The following is a 25,125-nucleotide window of genomic DNA, read 5'->3' on the forward strand; positions in this document are numbered from 1 at the left end:
TAGGGCGATATAGATTTTGCTAGCTCGAGCCCTTCTATCAAATAGCTAGTTATCGTAAAAAAAACACTATTGAGAAAATGCATTTCTCTATTGTTATCTTTTACTCCTCATTTAATTTCTTATAAGTTCATGAGGCACAACACTCGTTGATGCAAAGTACTTGCATTGAGATGAATAAAAGAAGTATGCAACGGTTGCTATATGTCAAAGGCCAAGCGTTTGGACCTCATCATCGATGAGCATCTTTGTAATCGTCTGGGTGAGAGGTTATGACTACTAGTGACAACAAAGGATTTCTAGATAGCTACAAACACCCTCTCTATTGGTTGTGGCACATGTTTTAAGATTATAACGGACTCGCTAGAGAAGTGTCTAGCATTATCATCCTGCTTAGGCATTTTCTATAAATGCTAACATTTATACAAATTTAGAGCATAAATAACTTAAAATCATGTGTAGTGAAGACTTGATCCGGGTTCTCTAGTGTATCCTAAATGCCTACGAGGAATTAAATTGACTTTTTTGCGGCCCTTTCTAGGGCATGTCAATCGGGTGTCATAAATGTTAACCTATGATATAAATTGCAGATATTATGACAATGACAAAATGACATAAACCCCAACATCTCTTGTAGTGGAAAGCGTTGTTTTTGGAGAGCCTTCATCTCGGTCCAAGTGCTACTACAGTACTTGGTAAGCAGAATTGAAGCCTATGTTGTGTGTTGTACCTCGCTATGGCATGATAGATGCCATGCCGTTCTTCTCCAATTTTCATATAGGTTATGTACAACTTAGCTGTGTAGATGCAGATGCTATGAGTGATCTTATTATAATTGTTAACTTGATGTAATTACCTGTGATCAATAAAGATTCTTTTTTATGAAAAGCTACGGGTATAAATAAAAAGACCTATGTCATTGATCTGTTTGAAATATGGTCAGCCCAATAGGAAAGTGGCCTGGACTTATGATTCGATGGGCCGGAACGATGGATCAAAAGTGGGCCGTTTCTCCCAGCTCCAGCCCAGCAGATCTCACAGTCATGTCTTATCGGACGGCTGCGGCCTCGATCGCTGGCCGGATCGCGGCCGCTGGAAATCTGCGGGGGTTTCTATTGCGGCGGGGTTTTCTTCCTGCGGCCGCAGCGTGTGACAAGCAGGCCCTCCCGCGACCGCGAGCTCGCGGCGGATCCAACGATCGATCGATCGATCCGTCATCCTCAGTTCCTCATCCTTCCGGGCATCCGGACTCCGGCGAGCGGTGGAAGGCCATGAAAGCTGCGGGGGACGCCACGCGCTGCCCTGAGGTCCCCCGGCGGTGCCACCACTGCGCCGGGCCACTCTCCAAGGACATGGTGAACCCACGCCCCCAGATCGCCTCCTCCCTCTTGTCGATGACGCTGTTGCTACCCGCCGGGTCGCGCTGCCTCTGTGGCAACCCATCTGTTTGTTTCGTCTAACCTGCTGTTGGCGCTGCTAGTGGTTGTTGATTCTCCGCCTGCTAATTCGGGCGGTTAACCGTGCTGGCGATTTTTGGGTTGTCTACTTACCTTGAATATGGCCCGGTTCAGTTCCAGTTCTGCGAGTAGTTGTTGCTGATGCGCCTATGTACGTGAGCGTAGTTAGTTTGCACAAATTGAAATTGGCAGCTCGGCAGGGGATTTGTTATGGAGTTAGAGGAAGAAATTATATATGCTAGTATTATGTTTTTTGTTACGCTTGACCTGCTTTTGCTGCATCTAGTGGTTGATTCTCTACATCCGAATATCCAGCCTGAGGACAGTGCTAGTGGTGACCTGTTTTCTTTTTGAAAAAAAAAAGTCGACTTACTTTGATTTTGGCAGTGCGAGTTTTTCATGCTCAGATAGTCAGATGTGCCCATGTTTGTGAATGAGAGTAGTCATTTTGTGTAAATTGACATTCTCAGCTCAGCATAGAGATTTGTTCCAAACTGCTGGAAGAAGTATTGAATTTCCGACAGTATTGAACATAGCTCAACTGATCCTTGATTTTGTTATTGCTTGAAGGAAACGAGCAGCTGGACGGTGCCTCCGTTGGTTCGAGATAGCTTCTCCATGGTATGTTCCCTCTCCAGCTTGACTGATGTTCTGTAAGATATTAGGACTTCGATGTGGCAGTTTAGTGTTAAGTACATGTATGCTTCCATCTTGTGGCAGATTGGTTCGGCTCTTGGGGGTATAGCAGGAGCGTTTTATGGTTTCAACCATGGTATGTTCTCGTCTGTAATCTGTAACAAATTGAGTTGTTTGAGCACTAGTCGATGTGCTTGCATGCTAGATGATTAGATTGTCTTATACCATTTATTTTGCTCCACCTTGTGACTAATGAATGGATTGTAATAAATTAGTTTGGGATCCACATGCAGCTCATTTCGTCTATGTGATTATGATTTGCGAGTGGTGTTACTATTAGTTGGCTTAGTAACACACTAACACTTGCCATTCATACTTGTACTGAGTCTCATTAGCATACAATTTACCGGAAACTTTTAGGCATGATTATATTCTTCTTTGTGCTTAAAAAACTTTCTTTATGTTGTGCTCGGTTTGGGATTATCTTTGCATGTGTAAACAGTGCTCCCTCTGTTCCAAACTGTAGGTCGTTCTCTAGATACATGGTAAAAGTTATGTATCTAGAAAAGTCGAAACGGCGTATAATTTGGAACGGATTTGCAAATAGCAGAATGTTTATTCCTCGTACGTACCTGAGCATGTCAAAAATCATCTTCCTCATTGGTTCACATTATATTTGCTTGCTTTATTTACATTGAGTTGATTTTTTTGCTTTGTATATTTTTTGATAAATGGACATAAGATGAAATCGGTTAACATTTTTTTGTTTTACATAAGTTTTGGCCTGTAATGCTGCTGTGTAATGATAATTGTTTTTCCATAAGATCTGATTTCTGAGTTTCTAATGCAGTTATGCCAGTTGTTCGTCGCCACATTAAGGGCCCAATGTGGATGCATTTTTTTGTTGGTGTAAGTTACTATATACTTTTATAATCTATACACTAGTTTCTTGTGGACCTGTTCAGCATAAACCATTTTGACATTTCTTGTTAACTTCATGGCCATCATTGAGACAATCTTCAGTTGTAACATTCACTCTATAGCAGATATCGACCTAATTCGTTCTAATGTTCTAAGCACATCATTCATGACTTCTCTGCACAGTGCTGAATATCTAATCAGACCATGTTCTATTTAACAATTCCAACAATTCAGATAATGCTTATGAATGTGTGCCATATTGAGATTTCTTAGTGTGTATCTGTAGCTGCACCAAGTTAAGAAGGCAGGAAATTATGAGCACTGTCTTTTTTGTTGTTGTCAAGAACATTAAAAATTTGATCACATGATGATCTGGTGCAAGCAAGTATTAGTCTGATCCTCCTATTTATTTTTGTCCTTATGCAGGCACCACCAGTTATTGTGTTCTCTTCTGCATGTGCTGGATTAGCAGGTTAGTCATTAGTCTTCTAAAAAAAGGGCGTACCCAGTGCAGAGAACTCCCGCTCTCTGCAGGGTCTGGGGAAGGGTGTCAGTGGCAAGCCTTACCCTCGCCTGTGCAATGCGAGAAGACCGCGACTCGAACCCGGGACCTTCCGGTCACAGGCGGTAAGACTCTACCCGCTTGCACCAGGCCCGCCCTTCAGTCATTAATCTTCTACATGTACTTTTTTTTTGTCTGTATAGTTATTTTGTGTGCTTATTTCGCTGTCCAAAAAATTAGCTTTTTTACTATCATGGCAATGTTGGATACAATTATTTTCGATTTATAGAGATTTTATGTTCTGGATAAGTTCCATTTGTGGGGGCTCCATTTGATGGTGATATTGTTCACTACTGGTAAATTACTCATGTAAGTTTTAATATACCATAAGAAATTTCATTCGTATTTGCTTTCGGCAATGCTCCAGTTGCCATCCTTGACAAGTTACCTTGTGGCAAATCGATTTTACCTTTTCTATTTCCATCCATGATGTCCCCTGCCAAAGGTTAGATGAACTTAGATATAAACCATTCAAAAGTAGAACAGGAGCAGAAGGGAACCTCAGCAGTTTAATTTTTCCTTTCAAAAGGGTTGTCTTGATTGGCCTGCACTGGGCTTTGATCTCTAGATTATGCGGTGTAGGATTTTTCCTGAGGCAGATGAGCTTTTTAATATTATCGAGCATTAGTGTTAAACTATACATAATTCATTCTTTTACTGGTTATTTTGGGCATGGACTTGGTTCAATTATATGTACATGCATGGCTCACCTTGGCTCTCCTACAAGTTCAATCATATTTACATGCATGATGCTAAATTGCTAATGCTTAGTTGCTCTACAAAGTGTGGGGGATTGTGAGTTTGCAATTTGCTAATGCTTAATCCATAATAAGCAGCAGTGACAGCTGCTTAGGATTTAGAAGCTTTAGCATGTTCATGAGAACAGACAGTAACAGAAGTTTTTGCACATCCTCGATCGTAAATTGTCCCCCTCTTTTGCTGCTGAATTACATGAATCGCCAGCACATAACTGGCATGTAGTTGTGTTGTTCATTATTGATGTGGGGCCGTTGGCAAGCATGTCACAATCAGAAACTGCATACTATTTGATGTTTCTCATGTTTAGCATACAGCATTTATTTTGTTTATAGGTAGTCAGAATGGAGTAAAAATGCATGGTAGGCAAGTATTGATGTCACCTCATGTTTCTTCTGTTTAATACGACTATTCCAAGAATTCATTTTCAACACATTCACTGCAGGGCATGACACTCCTATTATCACTAAAATTATTTTTATTGATCTGTAGGTGGTACAATACCAGCCACTGCACAACTGGTTTCGTCATCCTATCATGCTGTGTCATCGCACTCCTTTGCCCGCTCTTCTTCGCATGTAGCAGCGCATTCGCCCTCTTTTGCCCCCTCTGCATCTCATGACGACATGCACAAGGCAAGAAGCTCCTCACCGTTGTAAGTTATTGGTGCAACACTTTCACGACATAACTCGCCTGCCTTGAGAAACTATCCTTAACTATGGAAAGACTCATCCCATCCTACTCTATGAAACATGAATTTTTTTTATCACTCCTTGCCCTGTTTAATGAGGGCTGCTTTTGTACATGGTAATTTTTTTTCTCTCGTGAACAGATGCTATATGTGCCCAGTTTATAAATTTTGGATATATCTTTATGTATAGCTAGCACTGGGCTATATTTTGTGGTCCAATAAAAAGTTGGTGCCGTGACCAGTGTACACTGAGCTGAGGTTCTTTTGAGATATTCTAGCGCTGGAAGATATTGTTTTTGCTCAAATGGTATTGAGACTGCATTCAGTATTTATTTACAAGTAAAATGCCAGCTAGTCTTCATTGGTTGGTAATTGTGATCTCATCGCTTTCGTTGGATATCCAGTGCTTAGATGCCAAAGGGTTGTTTTGTTTCAAACAAACAATTTTAGTGTTTTTTATCTTTTGAGACATGCTTTTGATGTGAAGGCATCCGCTTTCTACAGTTTAGCGAAATTCAAATTGTTTTCAAATCAAATCGGTGCCGGATTGAAGTTGGCTGACAACAATATCCTTTTCTAACTGGCTCTCGGTGCATCAGTAACCTCATGTAATGTTATGTTGCATTAGAGCAAATCTGTGAGGAGCCCTCAAATCAGGTCTACCCTCTCTCTCTCCCTTTCCTCGATGTCCTGTGGTCAGGTGTGGTGTGGGTGTGGCACTGAACCTCAATGGCGACAGGTGATCGGGCTTGTGGGCCGAGGTTGGGGCAGGTGGAAGTACGGTGTGGACACTGGCTAGAGTGGCGACAGGTGATCGGGTTTGTGGGCCGAGGTTAGGGCGGCTAGAAGTACGGTGTGGACACTGGCTGGAATAGCTTGAGCTTGGCGCTGAACCTCATGGGCGATGGGTGATTGGGCTTGTGGGCCGAGGTTGGGGCGGCCACAGGTCGGTGTGGACACTGGCTGGATTAGCTTAAGCTTGGTATCGGGCCCAAGCTAGGGCGGTTGGAGTTTGGGTCGTGCTTAGATAAGACCGGAGGAAGTGATAAGCATTGCTTGGGAGTTGGGACCGGTCCAAGCTCAAGCTCGCGGAAGATCGAAGGTGGAGTTCGGCTAGGCTTGGAGGAGATAGGCGGAGCTAGGGTTTTGGATATGAGCCTAGGGATTGGTTGACATGACTTCTCCTCAGGTGTTCCTCTTGAGGAGCCGAAGCACTGAGGAGCCACAAATTACATCTCCTCCTTTAGACCCAAAAAGAGCTCTGACTTCTCGGTTGGAGTAGCTTGAGTTTGGTATCGGGCCCACGTTAGGGCGGTTGGAGTTCGGGTGACGCTTAGATAGACTGGAGGAAGGGACAAGCATTGCTTGGAAGTTGGGACCGGCCCAAGCTCAAGCTCGGGGAAGACCGAGGTGGAATTCGGCTAGGTTTGGAGGAGATAGGCGGAGCTAGGGTTTTGGATATGAGCCTAGGGATTGGTTGACATGACTTCTCCTTAGGTGCTCTTTCTAAGGAGCCGGAGCGCTTGAGAAGGAGCCACAAATTGCATCCCCTCCTCTAGAACGAAAAAGAGCTCTGATTTGTCTTCTATTCACCACGAAATTTGTATGGTTCCTTTGTAGAAGCTGTTGCCAGGCATATGCCCTAAATTTGATGAGAAAAGAGGGGGCGCGGGAAGGTCGAAAAGCCATTTCTGGCCGGTGAGGAAGGTAGATCTGGTGGTGGTTGGAATAGGAGCCAACAATGGCAGGGCGGCGTACGAAGGTCGGGCTGCAATTTGTATGGGTGTGGATGGGAAAAAGATAAAAACAAAAAGCTAGGGAGCGTTGTAGTGAGCTTCCGGAACCACGATTTTGAGGGTTATATTTGAGAGCCTAAGTGGAGGCTCTAATGTAGCTTGGTTTTGTATTTTGATTATCAAAATTGAATAGGGCCCCAGTTCCGTGGAACAAAGAGTATCGTCATCACAATTTGCTTTGGACGCCATAGGTCTTGTCGGTCGTGTGGAGACTCCTTAGATCATAGATCAATGGTGAAATGCACGCAAGTAGGACAAGTAGGTAGCGGTGGCCGACGTGCCTCTTCTTCATCCTTGTCATGCCCAGGCCCAACCGTTGAGGAGGCCCAACCGTTGTAGGCCTGTAGCAAGCAATCGACGCCCTCTTGTGCGTTAGATTATCGAAACGAAATAATCCAATGGAAATCGTCATGCTTTAAGTTGAGTGATGGAGTAGAAAACTAGGTCCGTGCATGCTTGGAATACCGTGTAGGTTTCCTCCTCGCTCGCCCGATCGCCCGGCCGGCTGGCTGAGCCAGTGGGCCGAGGCACGCCGCACGCAGCAGCGGACCGGCGGCCGGCGTCCCCGTCTCACAACAACGCCTGCCGCGCGACCAGAGCCACACGCTTTTTAAAAAAGTAATTTCTCGCGGCACGGCACGGACGCTTGCACTCGCTGATCGCTCCGTACTCCTCCCCTCGCGCGCTTGCCATCGGCCATCCCCGTCCTCCAGTCTGTACTCGCTTGGCTGCACCCGCGCTTCTGCTCCTACAAATCACGCCCCCATCTCCGTCTCCCTCCCCCCGTCTCATCACGCACAGTGCCTCGCTCGCTCTCACTGCGAGACAGACAAACGAGATAGAGAGAGAGCCGCAACCGCACCCCATGGACAGGTACAGGATCTCGCCGGCGCGGCCGGTCTGCCTCTCCGCCGCCGGCGCCGCCGAGGTCCAACTCCGCCCGGCGGCGCCGCCGTCGGGGCGCCGGTCCAGCGGCGCCGAGATCGGCATCTTCACGGCCGAGCGCTACTTCAGCGCGGCCGACGTCGGCAGGCGCGACGCCGCCATGATCCCCGCCGCGCCCGCGCCCGCACTCCATGATCATGAACACGAGCTGCCGCCGCGGCTGCCCGTCCCAGCGGTGGCGGACGTGGCCAGCCAGAGCGGCCGCACCGTCGCCTCGTCGGAGGCCAGCTGGAACAGCCGGTCAGGCCTGCTGTCCGCAGGGCACCTCGCCGCGGCCAGGCAGCAGCAGCAGACGGGGAGCATTGGCGCCGGCGCCGGCGCCACGGCGGTATATGGCAGCGATCAGGGTTACCGCGGCAGCAGGACTGGTGGTGGTTCTGGCCAGCGCTGGACGCTGTTTGGCCGCGACTGCCCCTGCGCCGGCAGGAAGGCTGTCACCGTCGACGTCGCGTCCGAGCCGAGGAGGCCGGCGGCGACGGCGCACTTCCACGCCAAGTTCAGCCCGCAGTGTGCCGTAGAGGAGTGCCTAGAGAGCGCCATCTTCAAGGTGAAACACCCGTCTCCTCCGAGAACCGCAACGACCGAGGAGGAGCCCACCAAGGTGAAGGTCACGGTAACGCCGGGGAGCCGCGCGTTCCCGCTCGCCGCCGACGTGCCGTTCACCGCTTTAAGCAATCCCGACATCGATCGCCGCGTCCTGAGATCCGGCGGGTTCACGTTCCCAGCGCTCGGCGCGGCCAGGGTCGTGAGCGGCGGCGGTGGCGGCATCTTGGACGAGCCGCCGCGCGTGTCGCTGGAGGTGTTCCGCCCCATCGACGAGGACTCGGTGATGCTCGCAGACCCTCCGCCCGCCGACGTGCCTCTAGCGGGCCGCGTCGCGCTGCTCCCGCGCGCCCCGCCGGCGGTTGCGGCATTGGTGGTGGACGAGGAGGCGATGAGCGACGCGAGCTCGGACCTGTTCGACCTGGAGAGCTTCGTGGAGTCCTCCTCGTACCCGACCACGTACCGCGGGCGGGGAAGCCGGCGCAACTCGGCCGACGACGACCTGCCCTACGTCTCCACGGCGGCGGCGGCGGCGGCCGCCGAGCCGGCGCTCAGCGAGTGCATGTACCCGGCCAGCGAGGCGAGCGTGGTGTGGAGCGTGGCCACGGCCGAGGGTGGCGCGTTTGACGCGGCCAGCGTGGCCAACTTCTCCAGCGCCGCGTCCGCGTGCTGCGTCGACGACCTCCGCTACGTCGTCCCGGAGTCCCCCGAGGCCGGGTTCACCGCCGCCATGTCCCGCAGCGCCCGCCGGAAGAAGAGCGGCGGGTTCCTCAGCAGCTGCCGGTGCGAGAAGGCGGTCAGCGTGGGGCCCACGCCGGTGCGGGTGGTCCGGCCGCCGGCTCACCCGGGCGCGGCCGCCAAGAGGTCCGGTGGCGGGGCGCCACGGTACCACCACCACGGGCGCGCTCACGTGCCGGTCCGGACGTGACACGCCATCAAGTAGCCGGCGGCGACGCGAAGTGAACTATGTACATGCGCGCACGAGGTTTCCATTTTTTAGCGGTGGATTTCTGATCATGACATTGTCGCGATGTACAGTACAAATGTGGATGCATAAGTTGTTTACTTTTTTAGAAAAGGTAACAAGTTGTTTTACTTGGATTGTGGTAAGCGAAATTGCTGTGTTAATATAACAGCATTGTCCACCCACTCATGCTCTTTGATTTCTTCAAAGTGTTACACAAAATGGGGCACCTCTATGGTCTATACTCATTTCCTCCTGCTCGTTACAACTCATGTCTTCAACTTCCACTATGCTATATGATCGCTTCGCGATTAAAATAACTAATAAGGGGGCAACCACTTAATAATATATGAACTACTGTGTGGAATCTAATGGTTTGTTTGGGAATTTACCTGGGCACATATTTAAGAGGGGAAGTTTTGATCTATTGGTTATAAAAGATATACCTATTCCTATATGCTTAGATTGTATATATGCTTAGATTGTATATAAGCTTGTATTTGGTTTGGAGACATAGCGAGACGGCCATCCCTGATTTTAGGGATACGATGATCTGATTTCTATTTAGTTGGAGGGATGTGATGGTCCTTTTTTTTGCATAGTTAGAGGGATGAAGTGGATAGAATGGTTCAGTCTCGTGTTTATTTAGAGGGACAAAAACTTAACAACTACCTCCTCATGAAAGTTGATGAGGTTATCTCATTTTAATATTTTCTTACAAACTTAGTATCGGTTAGAAGAACAAGCCATGATGATTATGATTTACTACTTACTAGTTACTAGTTATTAATGTTATTGAGCATGTTCGCTGGTTGGCTTCTGGGCTGATAAGTCTGGCTGGTGCTGGTTTGTTGTGAGAGGAAAACACTGTTGGCTGGCTGATAAGCCCTGGCTGAAACCAACAAGCGAACAGGCTGATTGCTTTCACTAGGTCAGCCTCAGTTATGATCCAGTTTCTAAGACTCATAAAACTCTCATTAGAGAGTATTGAAAACAGTATAGACAAGTTTCACTTCATAAAACTCTCTCTCTCTCTCTCTCTTCATTAATATTGTGTCATATCAATGTATCAATATAAATTGGTAGCTTATTTAATGTCTAAACTATCGTTAAACTCTCTAGTCATATTCTACACCGGACCTATTCATCTCGTCTCATTTGTATTTGCCACTTCTTGGCCTTAGCAAACTAGCATCAAAATTAACCAATTCAGCTCGTTGACGGGTGGGCCATAAAAAACGTGGGCCCCTACCGGCAAGGACTAGGTTATCTATATTCACAGTAAAAAAAAATGGTTTGAACACTTTTAAAAGATTTGTTTGAATAAACTCAATCTCTCACAATCGATATGGATTAGAGTGAAAAATAAACTAATTTGACACCTGAATTGCTTCCCATACATATGGATCGAACAAGCCTTTAGTTTCAGAGAGGAGGTTGTGCCGGTCGCAAAATGTCAAAAGGACACAAGTCAAACCGTGGTGGTGGTGTTTTTTCCCCTAAAATTTTGGACGCACGTCAGTTTCATCCCTTTCTGAACATTTCTTATTCCAGTTCGATCGCTTGCACACTGGAGTGGCTCTGCCTGCAATCTGTATCGGATGAAGAATAATCAGAGTGACAGGACGTCCCAATCCCGCCTCCTTTTTGCGTTTGAGTGTGGAGGCGATTTTGCTACACATCGGCCACTGTTGAGAGGCAAACCACTCGATCGACCGGTCTCCGGCCTGTCCAACTCAAGCTAGTAGCTAGGAACATTCATTCATTCTGCTGTCTGGAGGTAGCTTCTCCTCAGACTCAGATACCCAATGACAGTATCTATCTGTTTTTCTTTTGTGTCCAGGAAATTAAATCGTCTGTCGTGTGACGTGCATTATAGAGGGATGAAATCTGATCGAATTGCAAGCGTATCAAATGAGAATTAATTCAGTTCTGATTTCTGAATTTAAGTAAGGTCTCTGAAATGGAGGGGAGCTTGTTTGTGTGTGCTGAGCGTGCACACATAGTTAAACCGTTGGCTTAGTTTGTTTCTTTTAGACTAGTCCATTTTAGGGCCCATTTAGATGGGTGAATCTGTTTGGATTCTCATTATAATCACTAGAAACCATGTCAAACAGTCATAGACAGAATTGGCTCTACCTCTTCTCAACGAAAGCCGGTAACGGATCTTTCAAAAAAAAAGAGAGAGAGAGAATTAGCTCTAGCTATAAGTGCTTGTAATATTTCTGGTTTTATATGTACTAGGGATCGAAATCACCACCAAGTAGTTTCTCCTGGTTCTATTCATATCTTACTCCCCTCTAATCTAGAAGTATTAGAGGGCATATTTGAATTGTTCTTCATGCATAGAAAGTTTAAATACTTTATTTAAAAACATATCTATTTCTATGATATCTTTTCATATAAAACAAACTCTAAAACAATCTTTTTGACTCCCTTTAAAGACAATCGATTTGTGAAAATGATCCGGTTGACTAAATAAAATCTAGATCCCTATATGAAATGTTCAGACTTCAGAGTCGATGCAACGACCAAATTAAATAAAACAAAGTTTCATCCCTACACAGAATGAATGAATGACTGAATGAATGGCACCGATGAACTGTGTGCGACTGCAACGCTACCTAGCATGGCAAAGTTAGCCCTGGTAGCGCTGTTTGGTTTATTCTTGCATAAGTACGAGCCTGTTACTGAAGGGTGCACATGAAGTGCATGGCGATCGGCGAGCTACCAGCAAGCAGCAAGCTGTACATGTTGTCCAGTGTCCACCACCTCATGCTAGATTTCTCTAGAGTAGCTAAATGAAGCCTAGAACCACTCAGATATGTGGCTCGAAGCAAACCAGGGCCAAGGCATGAGAAACATGATGCATCAAGATGTATGTCAACAATCTCTTTAGAGCTATTATTAGTTAAACGAAATTACTGTCCGTTTATGAAGGAAATATAAGCTGGCCATTCGTAGTGTCTTCATCGGGCTAAGTGGGGGATGACAACTTGCTCGGTTTTGGCTCCGTGTGGTCTCCGAAACCAGATTATGACCATTTGTTCCCTTATGCTATACGGTGCTCATACAGTCATACTCGTGCTCGTGTCGATTATAAATACTTCCTCGGTCTCTTTTTATAAGTGCTTGTAATATTTCTGGTTTTATATGTACTAGGGATCGAAATCACCACCAAGTAGTTTCTCCTGGTTCTATTGATACCTTACTCCCCTCTAATCTAGAAGTATTAGAGGGCATATTTGAATTGTTCTTCATGCATAGAAAGTTTAAATACTTTATTTAAAAACATATCTATTTCTATGATATCTTTTCATATAAAACAAACTCTAAAACAATCTTTTTGACTCCCTTTAAAGACAATCGATTTGTGAAAATGATCCGGTTGACTAAATAAAATCTAGATCCCTATATGAAATGTTCAAGCTTCAGAGTCGATGCAACGACCAAATTAAATGAAAGCAAAGTTTCATCCCTACACAGAATGAATGAATGACTGAATGAATGGCACTGATGAACTGTGTGCGACTGCAACGCTACCTAGCATGGCAAAGTTAGCCCTGGTAGCGCTGTTTGGTTTATTCTTGCATAAGTACGAGCCTGTTACTGTAGGGTGCACATGAAGTGCATGGCGATCGGCGAGCTACCAGCAAGCAGCGAGCTGTACATGTTGTCCAGTGTCCACCACCTCATGCTAGATTTCTATAGAGTAGCTAAATGAAGCCTAGAACCACTCAGATATGTGGCTCGAAGCAAACCAGGGCCAAGGCATGAGAAACATGATGCATCAAGATGTATGTCAACAATCTCTTCAGAGCTATTATTAGTTAAACGAAATTACTGTCCGTTTATGAAGGAAATATAAAATGGCCATTCGTAGTGTCTTCACCGGGCTAAGTGGGGGATGACAACTTGCTTGGTTTTGGCTCCGTGTGGTCTCCGAAACCAGATTATGACCATTTGTTCCCTCATGCTATACGGTGCTCATACAGTCATACTCGTGCTCGTGTCGATTATAAATACTTCCTCGGTCTCTTTTTATAAGTGCTTGTAATATTTCTGGTTTTATATGTACTAGGGATCGAAATCACCACCAAGTAGTTTCTCCTGGTTCTATTGATACCTTACTCCCCTCTAATCTAGAAGTATTAGAGGGCATATTTGAATTGTTCTTCATGCATAGAAAGTTTAAATACTTTATTTAAAAACATATCTATTTCTATGATATCTTTTCATATAAAACAAACTCTAAAACAATCTTTTTGACTCCCTTTAAAGACAATCGATTTGTGAAAATGATCCGGTTGACTAAATAAAATCTAGATCCCTATATGAAATGTTCAAGCTTCAGAGTCGATGCAACGACCAAATTAAATGAAAGCAAAGTTTCATCCCTACACAGAATGAATGAATGACTGAATGAATGGCACTGATGAACTGTGTGCGACTGCAACGCTACCTAGCATGGCAAAGTTAGCCCTGGTAGCGCTGTTTGGTTTATTCTTGCATAAGTACGAGCCTGTTACTGTAGGGTGCACATGAAGTGCATGGCGATCGGCGAGCTACCAGCAAGCAGCGAGCTGTACATGTTGTCCAGTGTCCACCACCTCATGCTAGATTTCTATAGAGTAGCTAAATGAAGCCTAGAACCACTCAGATATGTGGCTCGAAGCAAACCAGGGCCAAGGCATGAGAAACATGATGCATCAAGATGTATGTCAACAATCTCTTCAGAGCTATTATTAGTTAAACGAAATTACTGTCCGTTTATGAAGGAAATATAAAATGGCCATTCGTAGTGTCTTCACCGGGCTAAGTGGGGGATGACAACTTGCTTGGTTTTGGCTCCGTGTGGTCTCCGAAACCAGATTATGACCATTTGTTCCCTCATGCTATACGGTGCTCATACAGTCATACTCGTGCTCGTGTCGATTATAAATACTTCCTCGGTCTCTTTTTAAGTGTCAAATGTTCTTAAATTTGATTATATTTATAGAAAATATTAACAACATTTGTATCTCTAAATAAATTTATTATAAAAATAGATTCAATGATTTATCTAATGATACTAATTAATACTACAAATATCAACATTTTTCTACAGTGAGAGCGATAGTTAAAAAGAGACGGAAGGTGTATTTAATAGCAATTGAAGTTCCAAACAGAAATCCATCCGTATTATTGTTTCTATAACGCAACGGACTACCTATTACTTGTTCTATCAAAAGATTTTAAAAAGCTTTAATACTGAAACGTGTGCCCACGTCTGGTTTTGATGATACACGAAAACGGGGGGGGGGGGGGGGGGGGGGGGGGGGGGGGGGGGAAGAGCACTGCATTTTGTCCCAAAGACATGCCGTCAATCACGTCATGGAGCAGTAGGTGACTATGGCCTTGTTTAGATTGGGATTAGGAACCGGTATGTGGTATTGTAGCACTTTCGTTTGTATTTAATAATTATTGTTCAATCATGGTCTAACTAGGCTCAAAAGATTCGTCTCGTAATTTACAATTAAACTGTGTAATTAGTTATTTTTTTATCTACATTTAATACTCCATGCATGTGCCCAAAAATTTGATGTGATAAAGAGAATGAAAAAACTTGCAATCTAAACGAGGCCTATAGCAGGCGGATAAGACGTCGAGAGATGACCTAAGTGTATTGTACATACTGCGTACTAGTGTACTAGCGGGTATGGCCCCGTATGCAGCCCTAGCAACGGTGCACACATCCCGTCCGGAACAAGCGGCAAACCGACCCCTGATGCGCGCGTACGTGGCCGCGCCGCAGCCACAGCGCCGGTGAAGGCAGATCAGAATCCTGGCACGCGCGACACGGACCGATTCGGTCGCCTCTGCTTGTTCCATAGCACGAGCGAGTTGCCGAGCTGGATCGGTCGCTGTTCCTTCCGAGGCAGCACGGCATGGGCCCGTCATGTGCGTTCGCCATCGCCATCGCCCGTGGTCGCGCGCGGAACAGGACGCGAATCGATCTGCTGAAGCTTCTGAAGCGATTGTGCCTTGTGCGTGCTGCTGCTGCTGTTGCTGTTGCTGTTGCTACTTCGTCGGCTGGATTGGCCGTCTCCTACCTGGAAGGAGGGTTTGCGTATGGACGAGGATGAAGTGGATGAGTCACGACTTGCCTCCGCCATCCCCATGCATCACGGCCTCACACGGGGATGCATGAGACGATCCTTCCTCAGATGGAAATTGATTGAACCCCGATTAAGATCGAGCGTATGTTAACCACTATGAACCCCGAGTATAGTATCGAATAGGGCTGAAAACGGTCGAAAACGATCGGTAGGAGGTCAAATCATTTTTAGTTTCATATTATTTTGGCGAAAACAAAATCGATACGATAATATCGGAAGCGAGAACGGTATCGATATTCCAGTAAATTTGGAAATGAATTTATTCGATCGAAAGTGCATCGATAACGATCGAAAATCATAAAAGCGATATCTAAAGTACAATAAATACACCATTGTGCACAGCGTGACATCACGGACTTAATACAATAATACTTAGGTCTCACAAGCACACAAATAACACAAGTGTGGTCACACAAGCTCACAAACTCAAAAGTACCAGTATACTAGTGACTGAAATACCAAACCAAGGTCTTAGTTCGACACTCCCGACAGTTGAACTTAACAAAGGATAGGACGTAGAATCTAGAATGGATGCTAGAAATATGATTTTTGATAGAACGGTAGTTCTTCACTGTAGGCTATAGCTGAACCTCCGGCATGTCATCATCATCTCCAAGGACATAATCACCACCAATTTCTGAGAATTCATCCTTCAAATTATAATAGAAATAACATGTCAGTACTTCAAATGAATTATATTGTACTTCAAATGGAACTCTAAAATATATACAAATAAATCTATATTAGAGCCTAAGGTCCTACACTTACACAAAAAAATAAATCAGTGAATGAGTGATACATGGCATAAGATGAGATGAGCTTTACCAGACGAAGCTGTGGCCGCGAGTTCGACAGGAAGTCGTGCCTCCATCACTCGCACTCAGGGGCCTCGGTGTGTTGGACTTGGATCCGTATCTCCAGCCGGTGCCATCTTCGCCTTAGATGTCGCCGCCGGCCGGCGGCCGCCTAATGAAGGAGAAGGACGAGGACGATCAGGTATCTAACAACGTGAGTACGTGATGGACTAGAAGCCCCCAGGAAGCTAGCACCCAGACCCAGCAGTGTGGAGGCGATGACACGAAGTCACGGGGAGGTGCGGAGGACACCGTGGAATGGCGTCTGCCGTGCTGGAGTCGAAGACTAGCAGATTGGTGATGGAGGCGGCTAGGGCTAGGTTTACATGCCGTGTTGGTGTCGATCGTGATTTGTGATCGTGACTCGTCAGGGTGAAGACGTACGTGAGAATGTGAGATGGAGATGCGGCAGCGGCAGCCAGCAGGTGCCTCGTAAGGCCTAGGGTGCTCGGCGGGCTTGGACAATGGGCCTGGCCTGGGATGCTACGCACTATGCCATCCTGGGCTCCTTCTGGTCTCTGAAATTCTGCATGATCGGTAATTACCGACGATATATTACCGAATGCATACGGTATTTCTCGAAAACGGTCAGAAGAGTGCTGGATCGTTTTCGTTTTCATTATCGGATTTTTTTACCGTTCTCGTTTCCATTTCGTCGGTTACCGTCGCTGTTTTCGTTTAAGGAGAAAAATCGGTGATTTCTCGAAAACAATTTCCGATAATCGAGAATTACCGTTTTCGTTTTCAGCCCTAGTATCGAAGAACATAACTAGTGTGTTGTGCTCCCCCGTTCATTAATAATAATACGGAGCGACTAGCCTTCGGACATCCGGACGCGACGCTCGTGTCTGCGCCCGACACACACCCAGACCCGCACTCAACGCACGCCCCATGCCCATCCCCGCTCTGGAGGTAGTCCGTCCGGACGGAGCTTCCCGCGCCTACGCCCGACGCACGTAGCATGGGCCCGGCGTCCCATCCCGCTCCACTACATCCCGGCTGATCCGCCGCGGCGGCATCCCGTCCCCGCCACTCTCGTGTCCGCAGCCTCCGTCTTCGCCACACCAGGGAGCTGCAGCAACTGGACCGTCGAGGGCTTAGGCTTCCTCCACACCTACGATCTACTTTTACAACACTCAGATGAAACAATTGCAACATACGCCTGAAACAGATGAAACATTCAGAACATACACTTGCAACATAGCCGTTTGCAACATATGCAACATCCACATAAAACACTTGCAACATATGTCTAAAACAGATGAAATACTTGAAACATGTATGTATAGCCGCAGCAACTGGACCACCGAGGGATTAGGCTTCCTCCACACCTACGATCTACTTCTGCAACACTCAGATGAAATAATTGCAACATATGCCTAAAACAGATGAAACATTCAGAACATACACTTGCAACATAGCCTTTTGCAACATATGCAACATCCAATAAACACTTGCAACATACGTCTAAAAACATATGAAATACTTGAAACATGTATGTATAGCCATAGTAACATATGCAACATCTATATCTACTTTTGCAACATACAGATGAAACACTTGCAACAAAAATCTGAAAAACATCTGAAACATACGTCTGAAACATGTGTGTATAGCCATAGCAACATATTCAATATCAGATAAAACACTTGAAAACATACGTCTGAAACAACTGAAACACTTGAAAGGTTTGCAACATGTGTGAAAACGCCTAAAACACTTGAAACACATGGTCGTCGGCGGTCACAGCCTACCTGATGGGGAATTGCGGTGGCACAGGTCTGCCCTTCCTGCCAACGGCGCGAGGTGGATGGGAGCGCAGGCGCAGGTGTAGGCGTAGGCCTCCCCTGCCTCCCCTTCCACGACAGCGCGAGGTGGATGAGGGCACGGGCGGGAGCGAGCAACGACGTGCGGGCAGGCGAGGCGCGGGGCACACGGAGCAGCAGCGCAGGTGACGCGGGCGGGACGTGTGGAGCAGTCCGTCTGGACGGGACGGACGCTGTGGTGTATCATTATCGTTAATAATAGTCATTGTTCTTTTTATAATACGTGTTAGGATTAATAACTTTATTCACTCTTACTCTCTCTGTCCTAAAATAAATACTCATCAGCACTTCGAAGAGGCAATCAATCTTAATTTTGACAGAATATATACGAGAAAATACTAATGTTTATGATGCCAGATAAATATCATTAGATTACATATATTTTAAAGGTAAACCTATTTAGAAATATAATTGTTATACTATATTTTAACAATACTATCTTTTTATAAATCTAGTTAAACTTTAGATTGGTTGATTGCTCTAAGATGAGCAATTATTTTAAGACGGAAGGAGTACAATATATCATCAATGTTTTAAAAATAGTTTGTATTAAAAGATACGTGGAATATGAATATGCTTATATGACCTTTTTATGTAGAAAATACGTATATAATTTGAGTGATTGTCGGTCAAGATCTATGAAGTTGGACTTTACTTAATGCGAATAAATCCTATATTTAGAACGGAAGGAGTAAAAGCAAAATCACATGCACTTTTGCTTACATTGTTTTATTCCAACTCTCACAAGATATTTATCCATTTGGTTCTTCTCACATGTCCATGATTCTTCCTATGTACCCTTACAACATGAATCACGATGAAAATAAATAGCCTCAATGTACTCGTGAAAATATTACCTTGTTCTCAGTTTACGCTCATGCACTTCTACATAGTAAGACATAAATGCATGAAGCAAATATGCAAGATTGTTCTGTTTGGTGCGCAGCCAAAGACATCAATTATGCAAGAAGCTTTTTACAATCCTAACCACAAAGTTTAAAAATTACAATTTAAGTTCGCTACCAAAATTATGGTATCAAACATATTACATATACCAACGTCGTCAATTTTTTGTATCATCATGTTTTAATCAGTGCTACCTCTTGGGCTTCATGGTTTTACTCATTGGTACTTCGTTTCCAATGATGGTTGAAGACTCGTTTTGCAAATCAAAACCAACTTTTTGGAACCACCTCTGTTTTTCGAGAGGAAATACAGTAGTTGGCTGGTACAGTTTAATTTCCAAGAAATACACTGGTTCAAGTTGATAAACGCTCTTAGAGACATTGGGAACTGGAATATACATTGGGCGACGTTAACGAGTAACCAAACGTGTGCCTGAACTTATTCCAAAGATATATAGCGCATCACCAATTCACCGTTGATGGTCCAAACTCTCTTACATATACTCTGTAATACCATGAGCAGCAAATATACATTCCGCCTAGACCCGACAACGTTATCTAAGCTTGTAATCTGTCATCGCCATCGATCCTGACAATCGTTCAAGCTAGATGTTCCATTCCTCAGCTCCCAGTTTGAGCAATCAAAGCAGCTCAGTTCAGCCGTTCTTCTTTGCGATGCTGTGTTCACCGTCCTCATGTATCGGAGAGTCAGTTCCACTGTAGAAGGAGGCCTCACTTGAGGCGTCCGAGTCTGCGCCATTAGCCTCCTTCTCAGCTGATTCAAGCAAGCTATTGGTTGAACTGTGCAACGACCCCATCTTCTTGTCGTCCTCCTGCATTTGCTCTGCGTAGCTGTTGTACTCGAATGTCGCTGGGTTCTTTCCCCCGAATGCCGAGTCGAGCTCCTCCATGTCAAAGACTTCTGTCATTATCTTCTGGCTCTCCTTGTCGTTGGAGTACACAAACTTGACCTTCTTGCGGGTCTCATGGTCCAGGAACGGCTTCACTATCTGTCAGTAGTAATTATGGTTAGACTGGTTGCTGTTTCAACCAATGGAATAACTTATGTAGCTAAGTAGAAAAGGGGTGAAAGCAGTGCAAAATGGTAATAATGGCAAGGGATTGGATATTGCTGCCCTATCCACAACATGATCCACACAGTGCATTTTCAGTGAGCATCTGTTACGTTTCAGATAGTTTAATTTCCATGATTTGGGTCCCGGTCTTGGTAGCAGTAGAGTGCACAACACATCATGGAACACAGATGAAAGGATCATAACATTTGAATTTTAATAGTTCAAATTCATTAAGAATGGTATTACCAAATTTAATTATTTGACAAACAAATCTAAGTAAAGAATGGAAGCACAATAAATAGTTGATCAAATTCCATCAGTATGGGCCTATTTAACACAACATCATGGTAGGCTGGTAGCAATCACTCCTACACTGATGCACCCTGTGCAAATGGCAGAAACAGAAGAAATACTGGTTCTCAAGTGAACAAAAAAAAGTCAGTTGTGGTCACCTTCCAGAATGATTCAAATATCCTAGGAGGGTTGTAAAGGATTGCAAGCCCCAACCTCTCAGGATAACAGTCTTGCAAGACATTGACAGTCTCACGGGTCACCTTCAGTGGTGTGCTTCCCAATGTCCAGCTCTGGAAATCTGTCAGCCACACCATTTTCTCTTGATCTTCAGGCAGGTTCATAATTGCTTTCTCCAGAGAGTAGACTAGATATTTGATCTGTCCTGTTGCTGAGGTAGTGTTCTGCCACATTTAAAAAAGACGAAACATACAAGTTTTAAAAATAGATGTTTCACATTTGATCAACAATCTTTTGAAGCCTAGACTGCACGATGATATTGGTTCATCAAATCAATATCAAACACCTTACATATGTAATAATCCTCAAAGTAAACTAACACCATACAAATTCAGTAGTTCAAACTGCATTGGTAATTTGGAATTAGGAAATGCAAGATTTTCAACAAAAGATTGGCAAGGTAACTAAGGGAAAATAGAGAGAAGTATTGAAGGTATTTAATGCATAGCTTGAAATTCATCTTCTGTTTCTCCTAATAGTTTGATTTTAAATTAGGATCATAAAGGTTGATTGATCATGTGTTTCACATTGGTTGTTCAATATACTCATATTGGCAGGCTTAGCACTTTGCAAGATAACATGCCTATGGTTATTTCTAGATGTTCTTTCTAACTAGATCATATGATTAAATTCTAATTCTAATCTCCAAGCATGTTAGATGACAGGCATATCTAATGCAGAACCATACAGAACACCTCTGCAAGACCAACAAAAATATCAATAATCTGAAGATGTTTACTCAATTATTTCCAGAAAATTAATCTCTAGTATCTAAACTAACCTCTAAGCCAGGCCTCAATACAAGAACAGTTCTGCCATGTTTGTCCCTATAGTCTGCCCTATATATCTTTCCAGTCTCCGCTTCCTCTGCAATATCATCCTGAAGGAGGAGAAATGATGAAACAAGCTTATTATATGTTGTTTAACTGCAAATATGAGATACTTTGTAAAAACAAATACAAGCTGCTTTTGAGCTACAAGTTGTTCACCCCAATCGATTAAAACAATATCCTTAAATTAGCATCCTGATTATTCCTCCTATACTGAACTTTCAGATAGCTTGTAGGTCAGAACATTAGAGGGGGATACAAGGAGAAGACTTCCCCATAGCTTTACCCTAGCAGAGGGGAATGCTGTACCTTTTAGGGAACCAGAGGATCTACCAACTGAGCTACAAGGACCCCCTGCCTGGCTACTTCTCACTAAAGTTTGAATGTATTGATCTATGTACTTCCTGTAATCATGTTATCTTTAATTAAACCCAACATACCCAGCAGATGTTTTCAGGTTTCAATGCAAGCCGCCACTTCACAGCTGCTTTCACCATTTTACTAGCTTTCTGCACATTCCAGTTCCTTGCTCGAAGAAATCTTGCTAATGAGGCATCTGAAAGGAAGTCTTGAATGGCTGCTGATGAGTGCTCACCAAGCTCCTTGCGTAGTTCATTTATCTGCTCACAGAGTCACAGTGCAGCAAGTTAATACTTACTAGAAAGCACATAGCTAAAATCCAGCAGAGATGTCTAGGCAAGGTTGATCTTACTTTTTCTTGCTGTTCTTCTTGGGGCAGGGTTTTTTCAGTGGTACCGCCATTGCTAGACTTGAATAGAAAGGACATTACAGTACCTTGAACGAGGCAGCTCCACTAGATAACTGCAACCGTGCATAAATGCTATTAGAAGAAGAATGAACATACATAAATTAATTTCAATCGGCAACTTTGTGCAAAAAGTAGCAAAAGAAAAGTTAACAGAATAGCATACTGAAAAATTAACAGCTTAATTAAGAGGGTGCGGCAAATATTCAGGTAAATACCCGAGGTTAACAAGAGCTCAGCTTTTATTGTCCAACAGAAGTTAAATTAGTCCATCCAGTCACAAGAAGCAGTAATTTAAAGTAGACATACTGACATAGATACAGTGCCATAAACACAAGTTTGGACAATGAATTGTACCAAATTATATGTTTCAGACTTCAAAAGTTACGATAGTATGATTTCTCCAAAATGATCTATGCAGACCATTTTAGCATCACAAACACAAACACATAAAGAGACTGAAATTCTGCAATTGAACATAAAACTGGTTGACTGCAGTCTCTGGGATAACACTTCTTCATAATAGCAGGGAGTTTGGGAGCATGAAAATTTTCTGTTACAATGATATTCTACATGGCAAGTGTGTATTTCGATCTGTAGAGTTTTGTGATATCACTGTTCGGCCTGGAAGGTCTGTAATAGGCCTGTAGAACTTTACTATGCTTTCGCAAACTGGTCGGTTTTAAACGTTTAGCTCCTGGGGACTATCTGACTCTGAGGCAGAGTGCAGATATGCTGGAGGTAGTAGCATGTTTTCTTTCTGCTCTTCTGCTACATCAGAATGGAAATGGGGCTAGCCTCGTGTGGGGAAAAGAAAAAGTGTGCATTTCCTTCTTACTAGCCTGAATGGAAATGGGGATAGCCTCGTGTGGGAAAAAAAGTGTGCATTTCCTTCTTACTGGAGCGTTATGAATGCCATATTCTGAGTATAAAGGTCATATGAACAGGCATCCTGGTCATGGCCTCGGTGCGAACAAAACAAAATAATCGAGGAATAATAACTACAGATAGTGGCTTCCATCTGATGATCGATTCAATGGCAAGAATGGGCCATCAAAATCTCCGAAAAGGAGGAGGGGGGCGTCATTGGATCGGGCAGGCCGGCAGGCCACTACATTCCGAGATCTCCAACATTCCAGTCACCATGACATATGGGAGTGGACTGACAGAGCAGCAGCCATCACGATGCGACGATATCAAAATCGTAACACGGCAGGCAGGGGTACTGGAATTCGGCCGAGGTACAAGCTGTTAGCCCTCGCATGAGGCAGGATTGGATCTGGAAGCGCTTCACGCCGCCAGGTCGAGATCAAGTTGACGCAACGCGGTACCGCCAGCGTGCAGCTCCGATCTCCCGGGAGCCAGCACGACCGGCGAGAACCACCGGAGCTGGAGGAGGAGGAACGGATCGAAGCCTCGCCCCACCCCACCTCACCTCACATCCACGAAGAACCCAACCCCAAGCGATCTGCCAAGGAACAAGTAAAGCAGCTGGGAGCAGGAATCTAATCTCACCCGCCAAACACGGCGCCCAAACCCCCGACCCGACAACAACCGGGAATTCGCAGTGGCCGGACCCAGATCGCCGAGAACTGCGAGGCGAGGCGGCACGAAGGAAGGAACGAAGGAAGGGAGAGGGGCACGCACCTGGTTCGTCTCCGCTCCGCCGCCCGCGTTCGTGGGAGTGGGAGTGGGAGTGGCGGCTCCCGTAGTGACGGAAATGGAGCAGTTGAGGATCTGGTCTCTGGTGGGGTTGGGAGTGGAAGTGTGGACCAGGGGTGGGGTGGGGGAGGGCGACTGGAACGCGTGGGCGGGGGCGGTGGAAAGGAATCGGGGCAAAAGGTCGTGGAAAAGAAAAGAAAACGAATAGGTTCTCGGCGTGCGAGACGGGTGGGAGGTCGCCGTCCCGGCGCGTGGAGGTGGGAGGAATGCGCTGGTGCTGCCGTGCCACCGGGTCTGTTGGCGCGTCAGGTGTCACCGCTCACGCTCACGCGGGGATGCTGCCGCGCGGCGACCGGCATCTTCTTCTTGGCCGTGCACCGGGGGCCAGGGTACGTGGACGTGGTTCAATATTTTGCCATTCATCAACTAACTACTACTGATGTGCCCCGAGCAATACCAAGATATTTTTTTGCGAGGAGATCAAGAGATTTTGAGCGCGGACGTAGTCAAAAGCAAAGGGAGGCCGCACGCCTCAATTTAATTTTTTTCCCCAACAAAAAACAGTGTGACGTACACTCACTGAAACACCGAACACGTTTACATATAATGTCAGCGCTTTCGAGAGACTGAACTGAACTGATACAACATATATGTGTCTAATGATAATGGAGATGTTTATATTCCATATACTCCCATCCGTTTAAAATATAAACATTTCTATATTTGTTTTAAGTCAAACCATTTTAAATATGATCTACTTTATGTGAAAAAATAGTAATATCTATAATCTCAAATGATCATCACTATATTTTCATAATAAAAATTATATGTTAATAATCCTTTTTGTAAATTTGATAAAAAACTTAGAGCAATCCGACTAAGGACACAACCAAAAAATATTTATATTTTCGGAATGGAGAGTATAGCATATGTTTTTACGAATAATGAAACAATGAAGGACCAAACAATATCCTAGCCTGTTCGCTTGAACTTATCAACCGGCTTATCAGCTAGAATCTACAGTATTTTTTTCTCACAACAAATCAGCTTGAGCCGGCTTATCAATCGGCTTTAATACCAGCCGAACAGGCTTGGCAGAAATCATTCCAATGACCAATGCCGATAAGATATCATATTCTCATATTTCAAATCATGTTCCCTCGGTGAATATTGATGTAGCTATTTTCTTTTTAATAATAGACGATGTACCTTGTTAATAGTGAGACTTTATCAATGTACTGTTTACTGT

General features: G+C 44.9%; 3 protein-coding genes across 4 annotated transcripts; 2 read left to right on the plus strand and 1 right to left on the minus strand.

The window, feature by feature from the left end:
- Positions 1–1,098: 1,098 nt before the first annotated feature.
- Positions 1,099–5,309, plus strand: LOC136458036 (uncharacterized). The gene is made up of 6 exons (XM_066458036.1): positions 1,099–1,352; positions 2,025–2,075; positions 2,175–2,226; positions 2,941–2,999; positions 3,438–3,483; positions 4,822–5,309. Exons 1-6 carry the CDS (start codon positions 1,269–1,271, stop codon positions 4,986–4,988), a joined length of 459 nt encoding a protein of 152 aa, XP_066314133.1. The 5' UTR covers positions 1,099–1,268; the 3' UTR covers positions 4,989–5,309.
- A 2,211-nt stretch (positions 5,310–7,520) lies between these two features.
- On the plus strand, positions 7,521–9,487 carry LOC136458037 (protein PHYTOCHROME KINASE SUBSTRATE 4-like). Its single transcript, XM_066458037.1, has one exon. The coding sequence runs from the start codon at positions 7,682–7,684 to the stop codon at positions 9,230–9,232; it is 1,551 nt and encodes a 516-aa protein (XP_066314134.1). The 5' UTR covers positions 7,521–7,681; the 3' UTR covers positions 9,233–9,487.
- A 9,942-nt stretch (positions 9,488–19,429) lies between these two features.
- LOC136455904 (uncharacterized) lies at positions 19,430–23,998 on the minus strand. 2 transcript variants are annotated; one of them, XM_066455626.1, is made up of 6 exons: positions 23,862–23,998; positions 22,161–22,270; positions 21,889–22,068; positions 21,400–21,498; positions 20,540–20,782; positions 19,430–20,021 (listed from the first exon to the last, which is right to left on the minus strand). In XM_066455626.1, the coding sequence occupies exons 2-6, from the start codon at positions 22,233–22,235 to the stop codon at positions 19,668–19,670; spliced, it is 951 nt and encodes a 316-aa protein (XP_066311723.1). In that variant the 5' UTR covers positions 22,236–22,270; positions 23,862–23,998; the 3' UTR covers positions 19,430–19,667. The 2 variants fall into 2 exon arrangements, with proteins under 2 accessions (XP_066311723.1, XP_066311724.1); XM_066455627.1 differs by lacking the exon at positions 23,862–23,998 and adding an exon at positions 23,730–23,749.
- Between the last annotated feature and the right edge of the window lie 1,127 nt (positions 23,999–25,125).

This window comes from Miscanthus floridulus, chromosome 6, assembly GCF_019320115.1.
Source record: "Miscanthus floridulus cultivar M001 chromosome 6, ASM1932011v1, whole genome shotgun sequence".
Lineage (NCBI taxonomy): Eukaryota > Viridiplantae > Streptophyta > Magnoliopsida > Poales > Poaceae > Miscanthus > Miscanthus floridulus.